General features: G+C 37.0%; 1 protein-coding gene across 1 annotated transcript in view; it reads right to left on the bottom strand.

The window, feature by feature from the left end:
- The window catches only part of LOC106883371 (cilia- and flagella-associated protein 43), a gene marked incomplete at its 3' end in the record, with an annotated part of 112,447 nt that overhangs the window by 38,958 nt on the left and 52,485 nt on the right, over positions 1-21,004 (bottom strand). The window contains exons 18-24 of the mRNA XM_089363318.1: positions 20,059-20,136; positions 18,033-18,158; positions 17,258-17,362; positions 14,555-14,671; positions 12,537-12,587; positions 10,200-10,238; positions 5,646-5,687 (exon numbers count right to left, since the gene is read on the bottom strand). Coding sequence (XP_089219444.1) covers positions 5,646-5,687; positions 10,200-10,238; positions 12,537-12,587; positions 14,555-14,671; positions 17,258-17,362; positions 18,033-18,158; positions 20,059-20,136 — 558 coding nt within the window. The remainder of the gene's footprint in view (positions 1-5,645; positions 5,688-10,199; positions 10,239-12,536; positions 12,588-14,554; positions 14,672-17,257; positions 17,363-18,032; positions 18,159-20,058; positions 20,137-21,004) is intronic.

The raw sequence follows: 21,004 nt of genomic DNA, 5'->3' as shown, positions 1-21,004 counted from the left end.
TATTGTCAGTCATCTCCTCCTCTCCCCTACCACCACCAACTCATCACTGCATCATCAGTCACCCCACCACCACAATTATCCACCATTCACTACATCTCAACCCAATCTCTACAGTTGTCACCTAATCTTCCCCCACCTCCCCTACTTATCATCTCTTAATACTTGTTCTTCATTCATTATAGTTAACCCCTCACTCATCACCCCTCTTTCACTCTCCTATACACCCTTACAACTTCTGCTTACATACATTCAAATACTCTCTCTCTCTCTCACACACACACATACACACATCTGTAGTTATATATATGTGACTATGTTTGTGAATACATGTGTATGTGTGTAGATATAAGTATACTAACTTCCATGTCTACTTACCTCTACACATCTTGAACCTTGAGGGTCTACCCAGTCTCCTCATTACCACTATTTCAACCCTTTCTCTCCAGCAGCAACCCAATCACTCACATCCTCTTAAAATGGGAGTAGTCATATAGCTCCTTGACAACAAGGGACTGACCCCTTATCTCCTTGCATAAAACCACTTCCCTTAGATTTCAAAGTTTTGCAAGCTGCTTGGTAACCTTATTAGTGTTAGCAGTATGAAAAAAGTATCCAGTACACACTGTAAAGTGGTTGGTGTTCAGAAGGGTAGCCAGTAATAGGGACCCTGTCAAAGTAGACATTGGAATACAATGCAGCCCTTGGACTCCTCACATTCTATCAAACTGTCCAACTTATGCCAGCATGGGACATAAACATTAAATGATGATGATAGTGATGTCTCCAACAAGGAATTACATGCACGCTTCAGCCTTCAGCCTCCCACCACATAGCTATCCATCACATGCACAGATATGGACATGTCTTCTGTCCCCCACTAGATCATCCTACCAGGGCTTTACTCCCATTCAGCATAGCAGCTGTGAGCTGAAAGAGGCTTCATGGCAGGCTCTGCACCAGATTGCTGGACACGATTGAGGAAGATCTCCAGAGGCTTGATGTCACCCTGGAGGATGCAGAGGAGCTGGCACAGGACCACCAGCAATGGAGAGCATTGGACCTTGTTGGCTCTATGCATGATGACATCTCTGAGACCACTAACCTGGGATCACCTCAGCCCCATCAAGCAAGAGCATGAAGCAAGCAAGCAAGCAACAAGATGATGATGATGATGATGATGATGATGATGATACTGTTCCCTAGTTGAATTCCATATGCATCATGAATGTAAATAATCCTTTATATTATAGGCGCAAGGCCTAAAATTTGGGGAAGGTGGATAATTAATTACATTGACCCCAGTGTTCAACTGGTATTTACTTTATCAAACCCAAAAGGATGAAAGGCAAAGTCGACCTTGGTGGAATTTGAACTCAGAATATAAGGCATAGGGGTGACTGTGTGGTAAGAAGCTTGCTTCCTAATCACATGGTTCTGGGTTCGGTCCCATTGTGTGGCACCTTGAGCAAGTGTCTTCTACTATATCCTTGGGCTGACCAAAGCCTTGTGAGTGGATTTTGTAGACGTCAATGTAAATAATAACTGTCAAAAATTTGGGAAGAAAATAATATTTGATTAAATCAACCACAGTAGTTAACTAGTATTTTATATCTTATCAACCACAGAAGGTGAAAAAGCAAAGTTGACCTCTGTGGAATTTGAACTCAGACAGTAAAGAGCCAGAACAAATATTGGCTTCAAATTTTGGCACAAGGCCAGCAATTTAAGGGGAGGGATAGGTTGACTAAATCAGTCCTAGTGCTCAACTGGTACTTATTTTATTAACTCCAAAAGAACAAAAAGTAAAGTCGACCTCAGTGGAATTTGAACTCAGAACATATAGACTGATAAAATGCCACTAAGTATTTTATCCAGCATGCTTAAAATTCTGCTTGCTCACTCACTGCCTCAGCCAGAACAAATATTGCAAGGTATTTTGTCTGATGCTCCAATGATATCTCTTGTGAATGTAAATAATGATAAGGCTTTCTTTTCCTAAGAAATCTTTCACCAATATGGAACCTATACAGACATTCAACCTGCAAGAAATAACAACCAAATCTCTCTCAAATTACACTCAACTATCTTAAAACTGGGAAGGACGTGTTGGATATGGCTATACTGCATGACTATACTATATAATAAGAAAATAGGTAATACTATATGACTATGATACGTGATAAGGTTACAGATAATACTTCATAGCTACATTACGCATGAAAAAATGATAAGATGGTCACATCTGGAGTGTCTTTCATTACAAGATGGTTTGGTTAGGGTTAAACAACAATAACTACTATAACAGCAACAACAACCAACAGATTCCCGAAATTCTTCAAAATGAATAATGTGAATATCAGCTTTAGATAATGGATTGTTAGGGTACCAATGAATGAGTCCTAGTGTAGTGTATCTGGGACATAAGGGCTGACAGATTTCATACTTAGAAGAGTTGAACTCAGCACAGCAAGCTAACAATGCAGCTTATTGACACGATTTGAGTTACAGTAGATGCAGATGTGTGGTTAAGAAGCTTGCCTCCCATCCACATGATTTCAGGTTCAGTCCCACTGTGAGGCCTCTTAGGTGAGCATTTCCTACTATAGTCCTGGGCCAACCTAAGCCTTGTGAGTGGATTTGATTGACAGAAACTGAAGGAAGCCTCTGTGTGTGTGTGTGTGCGTGTGCGTGCATGCATTTGCATCTCCAAGCCTTTCATATATTTTTGGGGTCAGCTTGTGAGTAAAGCTCAGTAGTGGCAATGTTGTTGTGGTGTAATTGTCTATTTTGTGACATGTAATGAAACAGTTTTATGAATTGTTTAATGGGATGAGCAGGAATAGAGAATTGTAGAGGAAAACAAAAAGTGTGAGAGAGAAATAACAGGAGAATAACAAGTTGAATGTTTTAAAAAATGGTGGTGAAAAGAAAACTGGAGCAAGGAGAATGGATAGAGGTCATTAGTTTTATTCAAGTTTGGAAGATAACATCTACACTAAATTGGCCATATTTCGTGCAGGAAATTAAGGAGGGGCTTTATGTTTCATTTGAGTTCATTGAAGCATGTATGTAAACAAACATGCTAGAGGTCAAATTACTATTGACTTCAACCATGACCTCCAGATGACTTCAGAATCTCCTGCAACTCCTTTGGATGGTCTCCCTGTTTAAACACAAACCACAGAACTTGACCTGCTTTCGACGTGTATGAATTTAACTTGTTACCCCTCTACCCCTCTTGCTTTGCCACCCTTTGCTGCACTAGCACTAGAGAGGTTCTCTTGCTTATTCCTTCTCCCCCCTCTTTCTCTGTCTGTCTGTCTGTCTGTCTATCTCTCTCTCTCTCTCTCTCTATATATATATATATATATATATATATATATATATATATATATTGGGTTGGCAACTAAGTTCCCGCCAATTTTTTTAAATTTTAGAATTTATTGCATTTTTAAATTTTGGAATCTATTTTTTGTTGAGAATTCTATTTTAAAATCATTTTGGAATCTATTTTGTTTTGTTTTTTTTTCTAGTTAATTTTAGTTAATTTTTGTTTATTTTCAGATCATTAAAATGGAATGTCAAGTTAAGAAAAACGAGCATTCTCGACACCTCCTTCTTTTTGCTTTTAATCAAGGTTCTAAGGCCACAAAAGCTGCTCGCGACATTTGTGCTGTGTATGGAGACAGTGCCATAGCTGAAAGAACCACTCGTGATTGGTATGCCAAGTTCAAAAATGGGAATTTTGACCTCAAAGATGCACCTCGTTCTGGCTGTCCAGTTGAGTTTGATGAAGAGCAATTAAACCATCTTTTGCATGAAAAGTCTCGTCACACGGCAAGGAAACTGGCAGAGAAAATGGAATGCTCTCACACTGCTATAGAGAAGCATCTTCACTCAATGGGAAAGGTTCAGAAGTATGGAGCATGGGTTCTGCATGCTTTAAGTGACAACAACAAAAATCAACGAGGCACAATCTCCGCTGGTTTGCTTGCGCAACACCACTCAACTCACGGACACAAGCAACGGTTTCTTTACTGAATCATTACCGGCAACGAAAAATGGTGCCTGTACATCAATATGAAGCAGCATATGGAATGGCTTAGCCCCAGTAAAAAAGCGACACCATGCGTGAAACAATATCTTCATCTGCGTAAAACGATGTTGTGCGTACGGTGGGACTGAGAAGGGATGATCCATTACGAATTGTTTGTACCAAATGGTCAATGCGGAACTCTATGTTCAACAGATGGAATGACTCAACACGGCTATTCAAGAGAAAAGACCTAATCGGCAGCATGGAGTTCTTCTGCTGCACGACAACGCCTACCCTCATATCGCCAATATGACCAAGGAAGCCATTCAAATGCATCGCTGGGAAGTGCTGCCACACCTGTTGTACTCTCCTAATTTGGCACTAACAGATTTCCACCTCTTTCGATCTCTTCCAAATGCTATGTGCGGAGTTTCGTTCAATACTGATGCAGAATTGAGAGCTTGGTTGGATCAATTTTTCGAGTCGAAATCAGGTGATTTCTACCAACGAGGTATTGAAAATCTTGTTGAATGTTGGGAAGAAGTTGTAAATAACAAGGGTGAATACATTATTGATCAATTAGTTTGTTATTTTTTTATATGAATTAATGGACTCTCTCATTGAAGACAACATATGAGTATTCAGCCTCTGCAGAACAACCTGCACAAATGATTTGTTTATAGCGATCAAATGTTCATGCCACACATTAGCTCACTCTCTCCATCAAATTGACCTTGCCTGAACAGATGCACAGTGCACCATGCGTCAGGGGTCAAAGTGACTGCAGAGCAACAAGAGATAAAGTGTTTCACTCAAGAACACTATACACCACCCAGTCTAGGAATTGAAACATAATCTTATGATTATAAGTGCAATACCCTAACCACAAAGTCACAAAGTGATAAAATAGAAAATAGTAAACATGAATGGCATTTAAGAAGTCAATATAACTAGTGTGTGTGTGTGTGTGTGTGTGTGTGTGTGTGTGTGTGTGTGTGTGTGTGTGTGTGTGTGTGTGTGTATGTGTCGGTTTCAGTATCAAGGGTGAAGGTTGAAAAACATTATTCTCGGATAAGCAGATGGGATCAGAGGGACAGGAGTAATGTTCTAGTTTGGAAGTAAAGAAAAGATCAAGTGAGACGATGTTGTAAAGTATCACATGTTGTTATTAGGTGTAGGTGCGGAGAGCAGATATTGTCAAGTAGAAACCATAGAAAAAGTTTTGAAGATTTCAACTTAAAAAATCAGCTAAAGACATGCAAGTGTATAGAACAGGTGGTGTGGTGGTGGTGATGCTGATGATGATGGTGATTGACGATTTAGTATCAGCCAACATTTTGAATTCAAAATCTTATGAAGCTCAACTTTACTTTATTTCCTTCAAAACAGTCAATAAGATAAAAAGCAGTAATATATTGGGGGTTAATTCAATGACTAATTAACCATACATCCTCTGACAAGAATTGGTTGTTTTGTGCTGAGATAGAAAACAAATATGTATTTTACTACTCTGTGAACTACAATACATGACTAAACTTCTTTACATTGAACAGGCAGAAAAAGCATTCACCAGTGCTAAAGGAGACACTTTGAAAAACAAACCACATACCAGTTGGCTTTCACTTCTGTGTTCAGTTTCAGATTTGTCCTCCTAAGACAACCAATCAAATTCCCAAGTTCATGGTAATAAGAATACATATCAGAGCATATTTTGAGTAAATACATAAAAATACTACTAAATCAGTACTGCAAACCTATGACATGCTGCAAGGTTTTTAGGTGATGTGTGAAATCTTTTGAAATAACATGTTATAAAAAGTATTGTTACATTTTAGGATGGTCACTTTTTTGTTTTTGCTTTTTTGCCAGATAAACACATGCACTATATATTTGTTATTCACTTCTGAACTAAACGAGACAGGAGGAGACACATAGGATAGAGAGTTGCTGAAGAGGTCATAGGATGTGTGACAAAAGATTTCCAGACATAGGACATAATAGAAGAACAACAATAATGTAAATCTGAAGTAAAGAATGAATACAGAGTGCATGTGTCTATATGGCAAAAAAAAAAAGAAAAATGACCATCCCTATATATAATAAAATTTACTTCAATACAAGATTTCACATTAGGAATTTTGCAAAACAAATTCATAAACGTAATGTTATAAAAAAGATTATCTATAAGCATTATCTAAGACTAAAATACATGTATACATGTACACAACACTCACTCAATAACAAGGATTATTAAAGAAATTAAAATTTTGACATGTGTGGTTAAAAAAAGTTTGCCATCAATGATTGAAATATTCCAAGTTTTTGATTTTGTATATTTTTCTTATAGTATACAATTAAAAAAAAATAATGAGAGAAAATTTCTGAAAACTGGGTCCAGGAATAAAGACAAAATAATTATTTTAAATTTCATGTTTGAAGAATCGTTAGCATGCCAAGCAAAATGCTTCACAGTATTTCTTCCGACTTTATGTTCCGACTTTATGTTCTGAGTTCAAATTCCGCTGAGGTTGACTTTGCCTTTTATTCTTTCAAGGTCAATGAATTAAGTACCAGTTGAGTACTGGGGTTGGTGTAATTGACTATCCCCCCCTCCCTCGAATTTCAGGCCTTGTGTCTATAATAGAAAGGAGTATTATTATTATTGAGAGAGAGAACAGTGCATGCCATCAAAGTGACACTGGGGTAAAATATACGAAGCCCAGTTTACCCATCTTGACCACCTATCTGATAGGGTACACCATGCACATGCATCACAACCATATGTGCACAATATGGTGATCTCATATCAAGATTAACAGTGCATGACCTTGCAGATGGGGCCCAGTTGGAATTTTCTTCAGGTCGAGTAGCCATCCTGCTCAAAAGGTCCCTGAATAAGGGTTGTTTAAGGATGTTGAATGAAACACCGATGTTTCCAGAGGTGAATTATCCAAACCCCAAAGAATTCCTCCCAACATATGGCTATGATGCTCTCCAACTACTTCTGCTCATGATCAGAGATGCACATATTGTCAGCCACTATAATTTTGAATTTTTATCACTTCTTATTTTGAACTTGACAAAGACAGACGTGCTGTTGAAATATTGTTCAACGAATAAAACATCTATACAATCGAATCGCGCTCTTCGTCTTGACTGTTTACCTTTGTCAAGAGTTAAATTAATCCTTTTTAAAATAATAATAATAATAATAATAATAATAATTCTTTCTACTATTGGCTCAAGGCCAGAGATTGTGGTGGCACTGGTGGTGATGGTGGTGGTGGTTGGTGGGGGGAAGTTAATCACATAGATTTTAGAGCTGAGCTGGTACTAACTTTTTATCAACTTCAAAAGAATGAAAGGTAAAAATCAACCTTGGTGTGATTTGAACCAGAAGAAATGCTGCAAAGTATTTTGCTCAGTGTGCAAATGATTCTGCTATGGCTTCTTATTTTGGCACAAAATAAGAAACCAGATTAGTTGAAACTATCAACCACAGTCAGTACTTGGAAGGTATTTTATTTTACTGACCCTGGAGGGATGAAAAGCAAAGTTCACCAGAACATAATTTCAACTTAAGCATAAAAAGCTGTGTGTGTGTGTATGTGTGTGTGAGTGAGTGGGGGGCATGTATGCACAAGCATGTGTATGTGTATGCATGTGTGTGTGTGTGTGTGCGTGTGTGTGTGTGTTAAATTCAATTCCAGATTTTTTATTAACTGCCTCACATATATATAAAAGTATGAATTTTTTTAATAAGAAATCATTCATGATGAATCCCTGAAAGGTACAAAAGCACTAAATAATAGTTTCTGTTCAAATCTAGACTACCTTCATTTCCTTAATATATACTCATATGTATACATATTACACATGTATACATACATACACACCTTGTGCCTATAGTAGAAAGGATTATTATTATTATTTCCAGAAGTTTATCATTTAAGTATACATGAACATGTCTAGATATGCAAGTATATGCATGAGAAAACATGCATAAAACAAAACATACGAATCTGCACATATCATCATCATCATCATCATCATCGTTTAACGTCCGCTTTCCATGCTAGCATGGGTTGGACGATTTGACTGAGGACTGGTGAAACCGGATGGCAACACCAGGCTCCAGTCTGATTTGGCAGAGTTTCTACAGCTGGATGCCCTTCCTAACGCCAAATAAATACCCTGTTGATGTTGTTGAAATTCCAATGAAAGAGCCTTGGATCTAGGTTAGAAACCAGCTCTTTATTTATTGGCAAGAAATCTTGAAATAAAATTGAATAATGACATACATACACACATATGATGGATTCTCTCATCATGAACAACCAATGAGGGTTCAGTAAAATAAGGTGGTAATCATGTCCTATGAACACAGCTGTGTCTCTTGAGGCCTGCTGGGGCCTTGAAAACCATGTGACAAATGAGGACTCAGTTGCTTGCATCATTTACTTTGTGTTTTCTTGAGTGGATGGCAAGGCCTGCTTTGCTTCATGACACAAAACCACAATGACAGGTAAGGTTTCCATTTAGAGAAGCAGCATTTTGCCAGCATGCCTTCAGGCTTGCATGAAGTTGATCCTGATGTTGGTATATGTATATATATATATATTTCCAGAAGTTTATCATTTAAGTATACATGAACATGTCTAGATATGCAAGTATATGCATGAGAAAACATGCATAAAACAAAACATACGAATCTGCACATATCATCATCATCATCATCATCATATAATATCAGGGGCAAAAGTCCAAAATTACAGGTAAAAACTCAATTAAAGTCAATTTATTAAAAATTAAAATGAAATTAAGTTTCATCGATGAGTTCATGAACCTTGGTTCTTTTCCCTAAAACTATACACACACACACACACACACACATATATATATATATATATATATATATATATATATATATATACAGGGTGGGTGGAAAGTAACTAGGCATTAGAAATTGCTTATAGAATTTTTAGTATCACTGAAGTCATGACGAAAACATTTTTTAAACTGACAACACTGATGGGGATTTCTTATTTTCTTCTTGTCTTATTTATTATTTTCCAGATGGTCAGTCAGGAGTGAGCTAAGATAGCAGCACACTATGACGTGTGGATTTCCATTGTTTGGGTTCAGAGATGGTGGTGTGCATGAAAAGGTAAGCATCAACATTACGTCCGGAGACAATAAAAAGTTGTGATGCAAAGCTGATGACTACAGGCTCTGTGAACAATGGAAGAAGAAGTGGCCGTCCAACCACATTCCCAATCAGTGGAGAACATGGCAACAGTGCAGGAAATGTTTAATCACAGCCCGCAAACATCAACACATCAAGCAACTCATGAAAGTGGACTAACAAGATATACAATACATATGGTGTTGCATAAAGAATTGAATTTTCATCCGTGCAGGAGTTAAAATCTGAAGACCATGACCGCAGAAGTCCAGTAGTCCAGAACTCCAAGAAGTCCAGATCTCACTCCATGTGATTTTTGCCTGTGGGGTTACACAAAAAAGGTGTACAAGACAAAACCTCACACACTGGAGGACTTGGAGACACAGATTCAGGAGGTTCTCAATGATATCCTAGACGACGTCCTTCAGAATGTTGTTCATTCCATCCCTGGTCACTTGAGGAAACTGGTTGACGCCACCGGTGCTTACGTTGAGATATGAAGATTTACCTTCATTTTCCCATGTAATAAAGAACATGTATCATTTGCTTCAATAAATTTGTAAAAGGAATATTTCTAATGCCTATTTATTTTTCATCCACCTTGTGTGTGTGTGTGTGAGCGTGTGTGTGTGTGTGTGTGTGTGTGTGTGTGTATAATTGCATAGATGCATGGATATATGTTCGCATGCATACACATATATTGGGTTTGTATGTCAATTGGTAAACTAAATAATATAAGAATTGTTCAATAAAGTTTAATACTATGATTTTATCGTATAAAATCATAGTATAAGATACTCAATAATAACAATAATAAAAGCAACAATAACAATAGGAACAACAACAACAACAACGACAACAACAACAACTTTTCTAGTCATATTTGTTTTGTTGTTAAAAAAGAACTATGAAATAAAATATTTAAAAATAAAATATAACATGAACAAAATATGATATATTTCCAATAAACAGCTTCACCTCATCTTGCATACTTTCTATTGAACCAAGCATATCTACCTGGAAGCATAATAAACAGAAAGATATTTTATATACAAGCATACATACATATATACACACTTATATATACAAACATATATACAAAAAGAGGGAATTATGCGGGTAGATATGTGTATATATACACATATTCACACACACGTTAGTAAATGCAGGTATGACTGCATGGTTGAGAAATTCACTTTCTAATGTATTAATTTACACACACACACACACATGTATAAATATATATATATATATATATATATATATATATATATATATATACAGGGAGAGAGAGAGAGAGAGAGAGAGAGAGAGAGATATAGATATAGAATAGATATAGATAGATAGCTGAGTTTGTATGATTCTCTCTCTCTTTTCTCTTTTAGACTGCAGCCATGCTGGAGCACCGCCTTTAGTTGAGCAAATCGACCCCAGGACCTATTCTTTGGAACCCTAGTACTTATTCTATCGGTCTCTTTTTGCTGAACCGCTAAGTTATGGAAACGTAAACATACCACTATCGGTTGTCAAGCGATGTTGGGGGGGACAAACACAGACACACAAACATACACACACACACACACACACACACACACACACACACACACACACACAGATATATATATATATATATATATATATATATATATATATATATATATATATATATACACACACATATATATATATACACACATATATACGACGGGCTTCTTTCAGTTTCTATCTACCAAATCCACTCACAAGGCTTTGGTCGGCCCGAAGCTATAGTACAAGACACTTGCCCAAGGTGCCACACAGTGGGAATGAACCCAGAACCATGTGGTTGGTAAGCAAGCTACTTACCACACAGCCATTCCTGTGCCTATTGTGTACAGAAGAATATATTAATCAATGAAATTCCAACTAAGTGTGACTCACATTTTATTACTTGCAATTTTTACAATTTTAGATTGAAATAAACTAGTACTTTCATGCATTATGCAATCATCAGGTTTATGTAGTGACAGTTGTGCTCCACAATTGACAACATATATACATATATTGTCAACATATGCATAAATACATATATATATATATATATATATATATATATATATATATATATATATATATATATATATATATATATATATATATATATATAACAATTAGAAAATGGAGGATAATATGCTGAACCCAACTACTTGCAGACAATGTATCCCGTTGAATTCATTAATTTAATTCATAGCAAAAGTGACAAAAAAAGAAAAAAGAAAAAGAAAGAAAGAACCAAAGCACAGGTGTCTATGGCAGACTATGTTATTTTGCCAACCTGGTTTACATATAGAAGTACAAAGTACATAAGGAATTAGAGGATGAACAGAAGTTTAATCTTACAGCTGTTTCGGCCTAGTTTTAGCATGCCATAGACACCTGTGCTTTGGTTCTTTCTTTCTTTTTCTTTCTTCTTTTTTTGTCACTTTTGCTATGAATTAAATTAATGAATTCAATGGGATACATTGTCTGCAAGTAGTTGGGTTCAGCATATTATCCTCCATTTTCTAATTGCTATACAAATTTGGGGTAAAACCTCCACTTTTACCCGCTCCCATTGATTGCACTTAGTATAGCACTAGTGTAGCAATAATTGGGTACCCTCCCAGCAGTATACTGGATAGATACTATCCTTTAGTGGGTTGAACCCCCAACCCCTAACTCTCTTACGTTGTATATATATATATATATATATATATATATATATATATATATATATATATATATATATATATGTATATATATATATGTATATATATAGTTGTATATATATGTATATATATATAAGTTATAGAAACATTACTGATAATTCATAACCAACAAGACCTTGGCTTACTCAAAGTTACCCAATATTGAAAACTAACTGATCCCAACCCATCAAAAATGATGGCTAATTGTAGTATTTTATGTATAAATATGGATGATAAATCAAATTAATACACTTGTCAATATTCACATACATTCACATACTTCCCTTGTACATGCACACGCATACACACATATACTCGCACAGAGTTGAAATGCTGTTTGATTTTTCTTTTCAGCGTTGAATGTTCACCATCCCCACTTCCTTCCTTATTCATCTATCACCGTTTCCTTTCTCATTCAAAAGTATTTTTATAGTAGCTAACAATTTTAATAGTTTTTGAAACCAGAAGGCAGATGAAAGATTAAATCATAAAGAATGAAAGTGAATTAGATTTTGCTACTTTCAGTTTCGATTTAAGCTTGATGAAAAGAGTTATTAAATGTTAATTAGAAAGTCATAGAACAACTTACACTTTGTGAACCACTAGCTCTGGATATTAATTCAAATATCTCTTGGTTAAACTATGAACATAGAGAAGAAAGAAGCCATTATTATAATTGTTATATGTTCAGAGTAGACAAATGTTAAAGAGGTTTTCAGTGCAAAGGTAGGTAAATAAGGATTTGTAATATATTGAACCATAGAGACACCACTCTCTCTCAAAGACTATACCCAGAGGAGGAATTGAAGCCATGACTGCAGACTAATAAAATACTCACAGTGATGCTAGCTTATAACTAGGGGTATTGAGTCAACTACCTGCAACATATGTATTACAGAGCAGTTCAGTGCCAATGTCAGAACATGAACCAGCTACTCTTAGGTTAGTGGTCCAATTCACCTGACTGTGGCTCTTGAAGAAAGAGTTATGTCCTACCATTCTACTTAGCAATTGAAGGGGAAAAATAAGCGTTACTCTTATTTCTGAATTGTAAGGTTGTACAGTCAGTGATGCGTCTACTGAAATTTTTTCCAGTGTAAACTTCTGAAGGTTACATTTCTTCCTTGATTTCAATGCCAGTCTACCACTGGTTTGTTCACTTGATAATTTTAAATTTAGCATACAAGTCAATGAAACACTCATTAATTATAGAATGCTCCTGCTCTTTACACTGATGGTAAATACTTTATTACATTTATTACAATTTTGATTTGTGATATAATGAGATCAAAATTTTATAGAAAAGATATTCTTTAATTTTTATAAAGAATATAGTCAATTGCATTTATCTAAGTATTTAACTGATTCTATTTTATTGGCCCTGCAAGAATGACAAGCTAAGTCAACCCTATAAGGATTGGGAAGCTAACTCTAACAGTTAGTCATCTATGTCATTCATAGACTAATTACTAACTAATCATTTTATACATTTTTATCTACCAAAACAGGTTCCATTATTTTGTTTTTCTTCTTCAACCACAGATTTAAAGTGATTAGTGATTATTCCAACCAAAGCAGTCTTGTATGAGAAAACTTGTAAAATTCTGCAGAGCTCAGATTTTTCAAACAGCATCCACTTCTATCTACACTTGGCCCATGAAACTGATAATATTAATTTCCTTCTAAGACAGTAAGCTGGCAGAATCATTAGCCTGCTGGGAAAAATGCTTAGCAACATTTCATCTGTCTTTATGTTCCGAGTTCAAATTCTGCCAAGGTTGAATTTGCCTTTCATCATTTCAGGGTCAATAAAATAGATTGAACACTAGGGTTGATGTATTCAACTTACCTCCTTCCCCAAAATTACTGGCCTTGTGCCAAAATTTGCAATCAATATTAATTTCCTTCTAACTCTTCTAAACCTCAATACTCTTTCAGCTGAGATTCAAATCCATCAAAGACCCTCTTCAATCTTATTAATCCAAGTGTTGTCCCTAACTTCCATAGAACAGAGTCCTTAACAGATATGAAAACAGTGTGACTGGAATACTTTAACTTTCTCAATTCTCAAAACTAGTTTTGTTCCATGAAGTAGGAAGACTATGGCTCTATCTGAAAGGTTCCTGGCTTTGGATAAAAGAATACAGGAGGATCAGTTAATTATGATTTTATTCAACATATACCCCCCTCAGATTCATGCACTTATTGCAGTGATCCTTCAGTTTTTCTAAGCTCTGTAAAAGAACTCAGAAGACTGGCCCTCCAACCAGACCTTTCGTGATACCCTTAAAGCCAGGAACTTTTCGGTGCCTCCTCGTATACTCCTTTTGTGTCTTTGACCAAAATGTTACAGTAATTGTTGAGCAGAGCAACTAAATATGTTCACAAGAACTTGTTGCCCTATTCAACTACATTCTACTGTCTTTAGTTAATTTATGAATCTATATTAGTGCTATCTCTGTATTCTCAATCAACATTTGAATTTATTCTATGTAACCAGATTCACTAGTAAACTCTTAAATGTACCCCATCCTCTTCTATAACTACTCCATTCCCGTCCTCAGTTTAATAAGTAAAGAAAGAAATAAACAATGACATATTACAAACCATATCAACTATTTTCTCAACTTTCCGTTTGTTCTCAACCCTTTGCAGTAGCTCCAGTTCTTCTTTTGACCTTTCAATCAGGGGAAAATTCTCAACTTCTAGAGGAATGAGGAAGGCCTAAAGAAAGAAGAAAGTACAATATTTAGTGACAGTTGATGAAACAAATAAAACATTGGAACAGATAAAGTATTGTAGTATATATTGCATTATAAGAGTTAAAGCAGATATTTTAGTTGCCAGAGAGTCAGAGCACACACTGAAGAGTAGACAGTTCAAATCCTGTCACTAGTAGAGGGTCAATTCCCCTCCTATTTGAGTTCACACTTGTGTGGAAAGGACAGACTTGATAGTAGCCTTTATTGCTAGAATTTCTTTTATGATCCAAAATCATAGCAGAAGCTGAATTCATCACAATAAGCTAACAAAACTGTTAGTTATGATGAGGGTTCCAATTGATCTGATCAGTGGAACAGCTTGCTTATGAAATTAATGTGCAAGTGGCTGAGCACTCCACAGACATGAGTGCCCTTAATGTAGTTCTCAGGGAGATTCAGCGTGACAGAGAATGTGACAGGGCTTGCCCTTTGACATACAGACACTACTCATTTTTGCCAGGTGAGTTAAGTAGAGCAACATGAAATAAAGTATCTTGCTCAAGGACACAATGTGCCACTGGGAATCAAACTCATGACCTTATGATTGTGGACTGAATATCCTAATCACTAAGTCACATGTCTTCACAACTGGGTTTAAACAACTTATAGAACTGACTCATTTCATCTAATATTGCCTGCTGACAGCTCGATTTACTGAACTGTTAAGAAATGGATTCTTCACAATGTCACCAAACTATTCTCACTTGTGAGTTTCTTGCCAAAAACAATGTGCACTTACTTCTGCACACACCCCCTATTCGCCAGGTTTACCACCTGAAGACTTCCATCTCCTCCCCAAGATGAAAATGCAACTCAAAAGCCACTGTTTTAATACCGTTGTCAAAATCAAGAGTGAATCACAGAAGGTCCTTGACTCACTTACAGAAACTGACTTCTAGGCCGGATTCCAAAAGTGGCAGGAATGTTGGGACTGGTGAATTTAAATGCAAGATGGCTATTTTGAAAGAAATGATGCTAAAACATAGGAAAAAAAGTTATTTTTTTATTAAACATAAGTAATCCTGGAACTTCTTGATACCATCGTGTATTTTGTTCATGCGCTTTCTCTGGAACTCATTGGAGGGCAAAAATCATGTCACCTGTGCCTCTCCCAGCCTGTAATCCACACTGGGATTCAAGATATAAGCTGTTTATTACATGTTTATTGATGCAGTTTATATATATATATATATATATATATATCATCATTTAATGTCTCCTTTTCTATGTTGGGTTGGATTGGATGGTTTGAACATGTGCAGGTATAGGTACACACATGTATGGTTACACACATACATACATACATACATACATACATACATAAATAAATACATACATACATGCATACATAAATACATACATACATGCATACATACATACACAATGATGGCTGTCCACTCGTGACCGAGGAAGACCATTGCCGACCTTCAGGAACATTGTGCGCTCTAGGACTAACTTATATTTTGCATTTGCGGCTCCGTTGGTGGCTAATGAGCCCTGCTCTTGACAAGCATACACGACTGCAAACATTGCAGACCAAGCTTTCCCCATTCACTATACGAGCCATGCGCTTTCGCACAGCTCGTTTAAGTTCTTCATGCTGGATACGTGCTCTCTCAAGAGTGTCAATCCCCTCCTTAACCTGCTTCCTCCATCCGTGGCAATGACAGGCATTGATCTCCCAGTCAGTGTCCTGCATATCACAGGCCTTCAATGAGGACTTGACACAGTCCTTAAATTGCAGCCTGGTTTCTGCCGGAGTCTCCTTCCATTCACAAGTTCTCCATATAGCATCTGCTTAGGGATCCTGCTATCCTTCATTCTAATAAGGTGTCCAGTCCAACGTAACCGGTGCTTGTGCACCGTTGCCTCAATACTCAAGATATCAGCTGTACTCAGGACATACATACATACATACATGTTGGTAATGAGTGTTTATTATGTACCCAAAAGAATTCAATTCAGCTTGTTAGAGAGTGTCTCGTTCCAAGTAGCAATGGTCTATTTAAGATATAAAATTTAATGCCACTATTTTGTGGTCAGTACCATTTCAGGATTGAATGTCTTGACCACAGACACAATGTACTGACTATTGTCCAGTTCTGCTAACTGTTGGCACTCCGTCGCTTACGACATCGAAGGTTCCAGTTGATCCGATCAACGGAACAGCCTGCTTGTGAAGTTAACGTGCAAGTGGCTGAGCACTCCACAGACACGTGTACCCTCAACATAGTTCTCGGGGATATTCAGTGTGACACAGTGTGACAAGGCTGACCCTTTGAACTACAGGCACAACAGAAACAGGAAGTAAGAGTGAGAGAAAGTTGTGGTGAAAGAGTACAGCAGGGTTCGCCACCATCCCCTGCCGGAGCCTCGTGGAGCTTTTAGGTGTTTTCGCTCAATAAACACTCACAACGCCCAGTCTGGGAATCGAAACCGCGATCTTATGACTGCGAGTCCGATGCCCTAACCACTAGGCCATTGCGCCTCCACCCTGCTAACTGTAACTTTTGTTAATAAAGATTGGAAATTTAGACAAGGATATTACCTTTAGGGATCGGCCCTTGACAAACATATTGTCATAGCATTCTTCTTTGATTTTCTCTTTGACAAACAATTTAGTCAGATTTTCATATTCAGTGTTTTCATATATCTAGAAAAGAAATAAAGCAATCTATTATTGTATTGTTTCAATGTTTTTCCTCTTCCTCGTTCAATATCATCATTGACATTGTAGTTGTTGTCATCGTCATTGTTGTCATTGTTATCATCATCATCATCATCATCATCATCATCAACATTGTCATCATCATCATCAACATTGTCATCATCATCATTGTCATCATCGTCATCATCATCCTTATAATCGTCGTCATCGTCGTCGTTGTCGTCATCGTCTTTGTCATCATCATCATCCTCATCATCATCATCATCGTCGTCGTTGCCGTTGTCGTCATTGTTATCAACATCATTATCAACATTGTCATCATCATCATCATCATCATCTTCATCATCATAGGTGGTGGCGGTAGCAGCGGCGGTGCCAGTAGCAGCAAGGAAGAGGGAGGAGGAGTAAGATGTGGTGGTGGTGGTGGCGGCAGCAGCGGCGGTGGTGGTGGTGGTGGTGGTGGTGGTAGTGGTGGTGGTGATAGTGGTGGAAAAGGAGGAGGCAGAGGAAGAAGTGGGAGTAACAGAAGCAGCAGCAGCTGTAGTAGTAGTGGTAGTAGTAGTAGTGGGAGGAGGAGGAGGAGGAGGATGACGACGATGACAATGATGACAATGATGACGACGACAATGACGACAACACATCAACAAAGACTTACCTTCTGAATGGCTGCTTCGCCATCAGCCTGAAGACGTACTTGTTCCTCAACATCTAAATCAAATTCGTATTGCTCCAGCTTCTCAATATCTGGACGGTTGTCATTGGCTTTGAGCATATCTTGTACCTAAAAACAGAAGCAAACACCCACCTTCAAGTAAAACAGGACACAGCCAACGTTTGAAAGAAACATTTCAATGCAATCAGTCTGTTTGAAAACCTCACAGATGCACAGAGGTTTGAGTTGAACCACTCTGTAATGCTTTTATCTTTTCATCTCGTAATTCATTTCAGTCATTAGGCTGTGGCCATGCTGGGGCACCACCTTGAAGAAATTTAGTGGGAGGAATCAGCTCCGGTACTTTTTTTTTAAGCCTGATACTTATTCTATCAGTCACTTTTGCTGAACTGCTAAGTTCAGTCGTCAAGTGGTAGGGGGGGGGGAGACAAACACAAATACAAAGACACATATACATAGACATGTGCAATGTTTATCAGAATGTTTGTCTTCATAGTAGAGTCAGTTTAGTTATACGGTACTGAAACTTGGACCCTGACCAAAAAGCTTGAAAAACAAATAGATGGCTGCTACACAAGAATGTTAAGAATGGGCTCAGAATGTTACATACTCTCTCTCTTTACTCTTTTACTTGTTTCAGTCATTTGACTGTGGCCATGCTGGAGCATCACCTTTTAGTCGAGCTAATCAACCCCAGGACTTATTCTTTGTAAGCCTAGTACTTATTCTATCAGTCTCTTTAGCCGAATCGCTAAGTTACAGGGACGTAAACACACCAGCATCGGTTGTCAAGCAATGTTGGGGGGACAAACTCAGACACACAAATATTTACACACACATACATATATATATATATATATATATATATATATATATATATATATATATATATATATATATATACAATAGGCTTCTTTCAGTTTCCATCTACCAAATCCACTCACAAGGCTTTGGTCGGCCCGAGGCTATAGTAGAAGACACTTGCCCAAGGTGCCACACAGTGGGACTGAACCCGGAACCATGTGGTTGGTAAGCAAGCTACTTACCACACAGCCACTCCTATATGGAGAACTCATTTAAACAACAAGCAGCTTTTTCCAGATCCACCCAAAGTGACTGAGAAGATTCAGCAGAGAAGAAAGAGTAAGAATTACTGGCCATTACTTCAGGCACCCAGAAGAACCTGTGTGTCAACTGGTTTTACGGCAGTCACTTGAAGGGAGAACCAACAGGGGAAGAAAATGTCAGGAGTGGCTGTGTGGTAAGTAGCTTGCTTACCAACCACATGGTTCCGGGTTCAGTCCCACTGCGTGGCATCTTGAGCAAGCGTCTTCTACTATAGCCTCAGGCCGACCAAAGCCTTGTGAGTGGATTTGGTAGACGGACACTGAAAGAAGCCCATCATATATATATGTATATATATATATATATATATATATATATATATACATATATATATATGTATATGTATGTGTGTGTGTGTATGTATGTGTGTCTGTGCTTGTCCCACCAGCATCGCTTGACAACCAATGGTGGTGTATTTATGTCCCCGTAACTTAGCAGTTCAGCAAAAGAGACCGATAGAATAAGTACTAGGCTTCCAAAAAAAAAAATCCTGGGGTCAATTTGCTCGACTAAAGGCAGTGCTCCAGTATGGCCGCAGTCAAATGACTGAAACAAGTAAAAGAGTGAAAAGAGTAACCTATGGGGACAACTTGCTTCAGGACAGTGGAATGGCAAATGTCGACAAATTAAGAACATGCACGGGGGACCATGATGGATGGTATGCTTGCATGAAATCAATGAAGCTTCTGGGAGGATGGCCCAACTAACTATTATTTATGACAGAAGTCTGTCATAAATATGATATAAACATATAAAGCATATCTTGAAATATGACAAAACTGTTAAGAAATAAAAGCAAAAACGAAATCATGACCTATTCCATATTTTTGTAATGTACTGTTATATCATTACATAAAAAGAAAAAAGGAGTTAGAGTATTTACAGTTTGTCGTATCTTAGAAACTGCATCTTTAATTTTCTGTTTCTCTTCTGATATTTCTCTCTCTTTCTCTTCAAGAGCCTGCAGAACAAAAGAAGGCAATAAAAATGTATACATTAATGATTTCTTTATTTCAAATCTTAATAAAAACGATTTCTTTGTATTTAATAACATTATCATCATAATAATAATAATAATAATAATAATAATAACTATGGCTTTAAGTCCAACATAAAATTTACATCTACTTTGTCAAAAACAAGCGTTGGATTTTTTTGACACAAAGTTAAGTTTTCTGGAGGCAGAAAATTGACAGAGTTATTTTGCAAGCCCACGTCATCCCACATTTACCCCCACCACTGCTCTAATCATCCACACCATATGATTCAGTCAAATCTGAAATCCTAATTTTTGAGGATAAAATGGATTTGTACTGATATAGGGGATTACTGGAAATATGCAAATGCTTTTGTACACCATTATGTCAAACGTGGTTACAGTGAATCACAATTAAAGGAAATTGCAAACAACATAGCTAAGATTAGTGAGGAAAGTCGATAATTTTAGCAAACAAAGTACAATATGTGACAGAATTCCTTTAGTGATTAACTGGCACCGAAATTTTGCTGGCATTTCAAAAGTGTTACATGAAAGTTACCAGCATGTTGTGGAAAAATATCCTCGTTTCAAACATATATTTTCTCAGCCACCTATTGTAGCCTTTAGATGGAATAAAAATATAAGAGAACTATTAACCTCTACTTCTGACTCCAAGAAAACGAACATTGGAGTTTCTGCACACTGTACAGATTGGAGCCTGGTGTAGCCATCTGGTTTACCAGTCCTCAGTCAAATCGTCCAACCCATGCTAGCATGGAAAGCAGACGTTAAACGATGATGATGATATATATATATATATATATATATATATATATATATATATATATAG

Source organism: Octopus bimaculoides, chromosome 14 (genome assembly GCF_046866305.1).
Source record: "Octopus bimaculoides isolate indiv1 chromosome 14, ASM4686630v1, whole genome shotgun sequence".
In the NCBI taxonomy this organism is placed as follows: domain Eukaryota; kingdom Metazoa; phylum Mollusca; class Cephalopoda; order Octopoda; family Octopodidae; genus Octopus; species Octopus bimaculoides.
The sequence above is the reverse complement of the archived record's forward strand: the minus strand, read 5'-3'. Positions and strand labels throughout refer to the sequence as shown.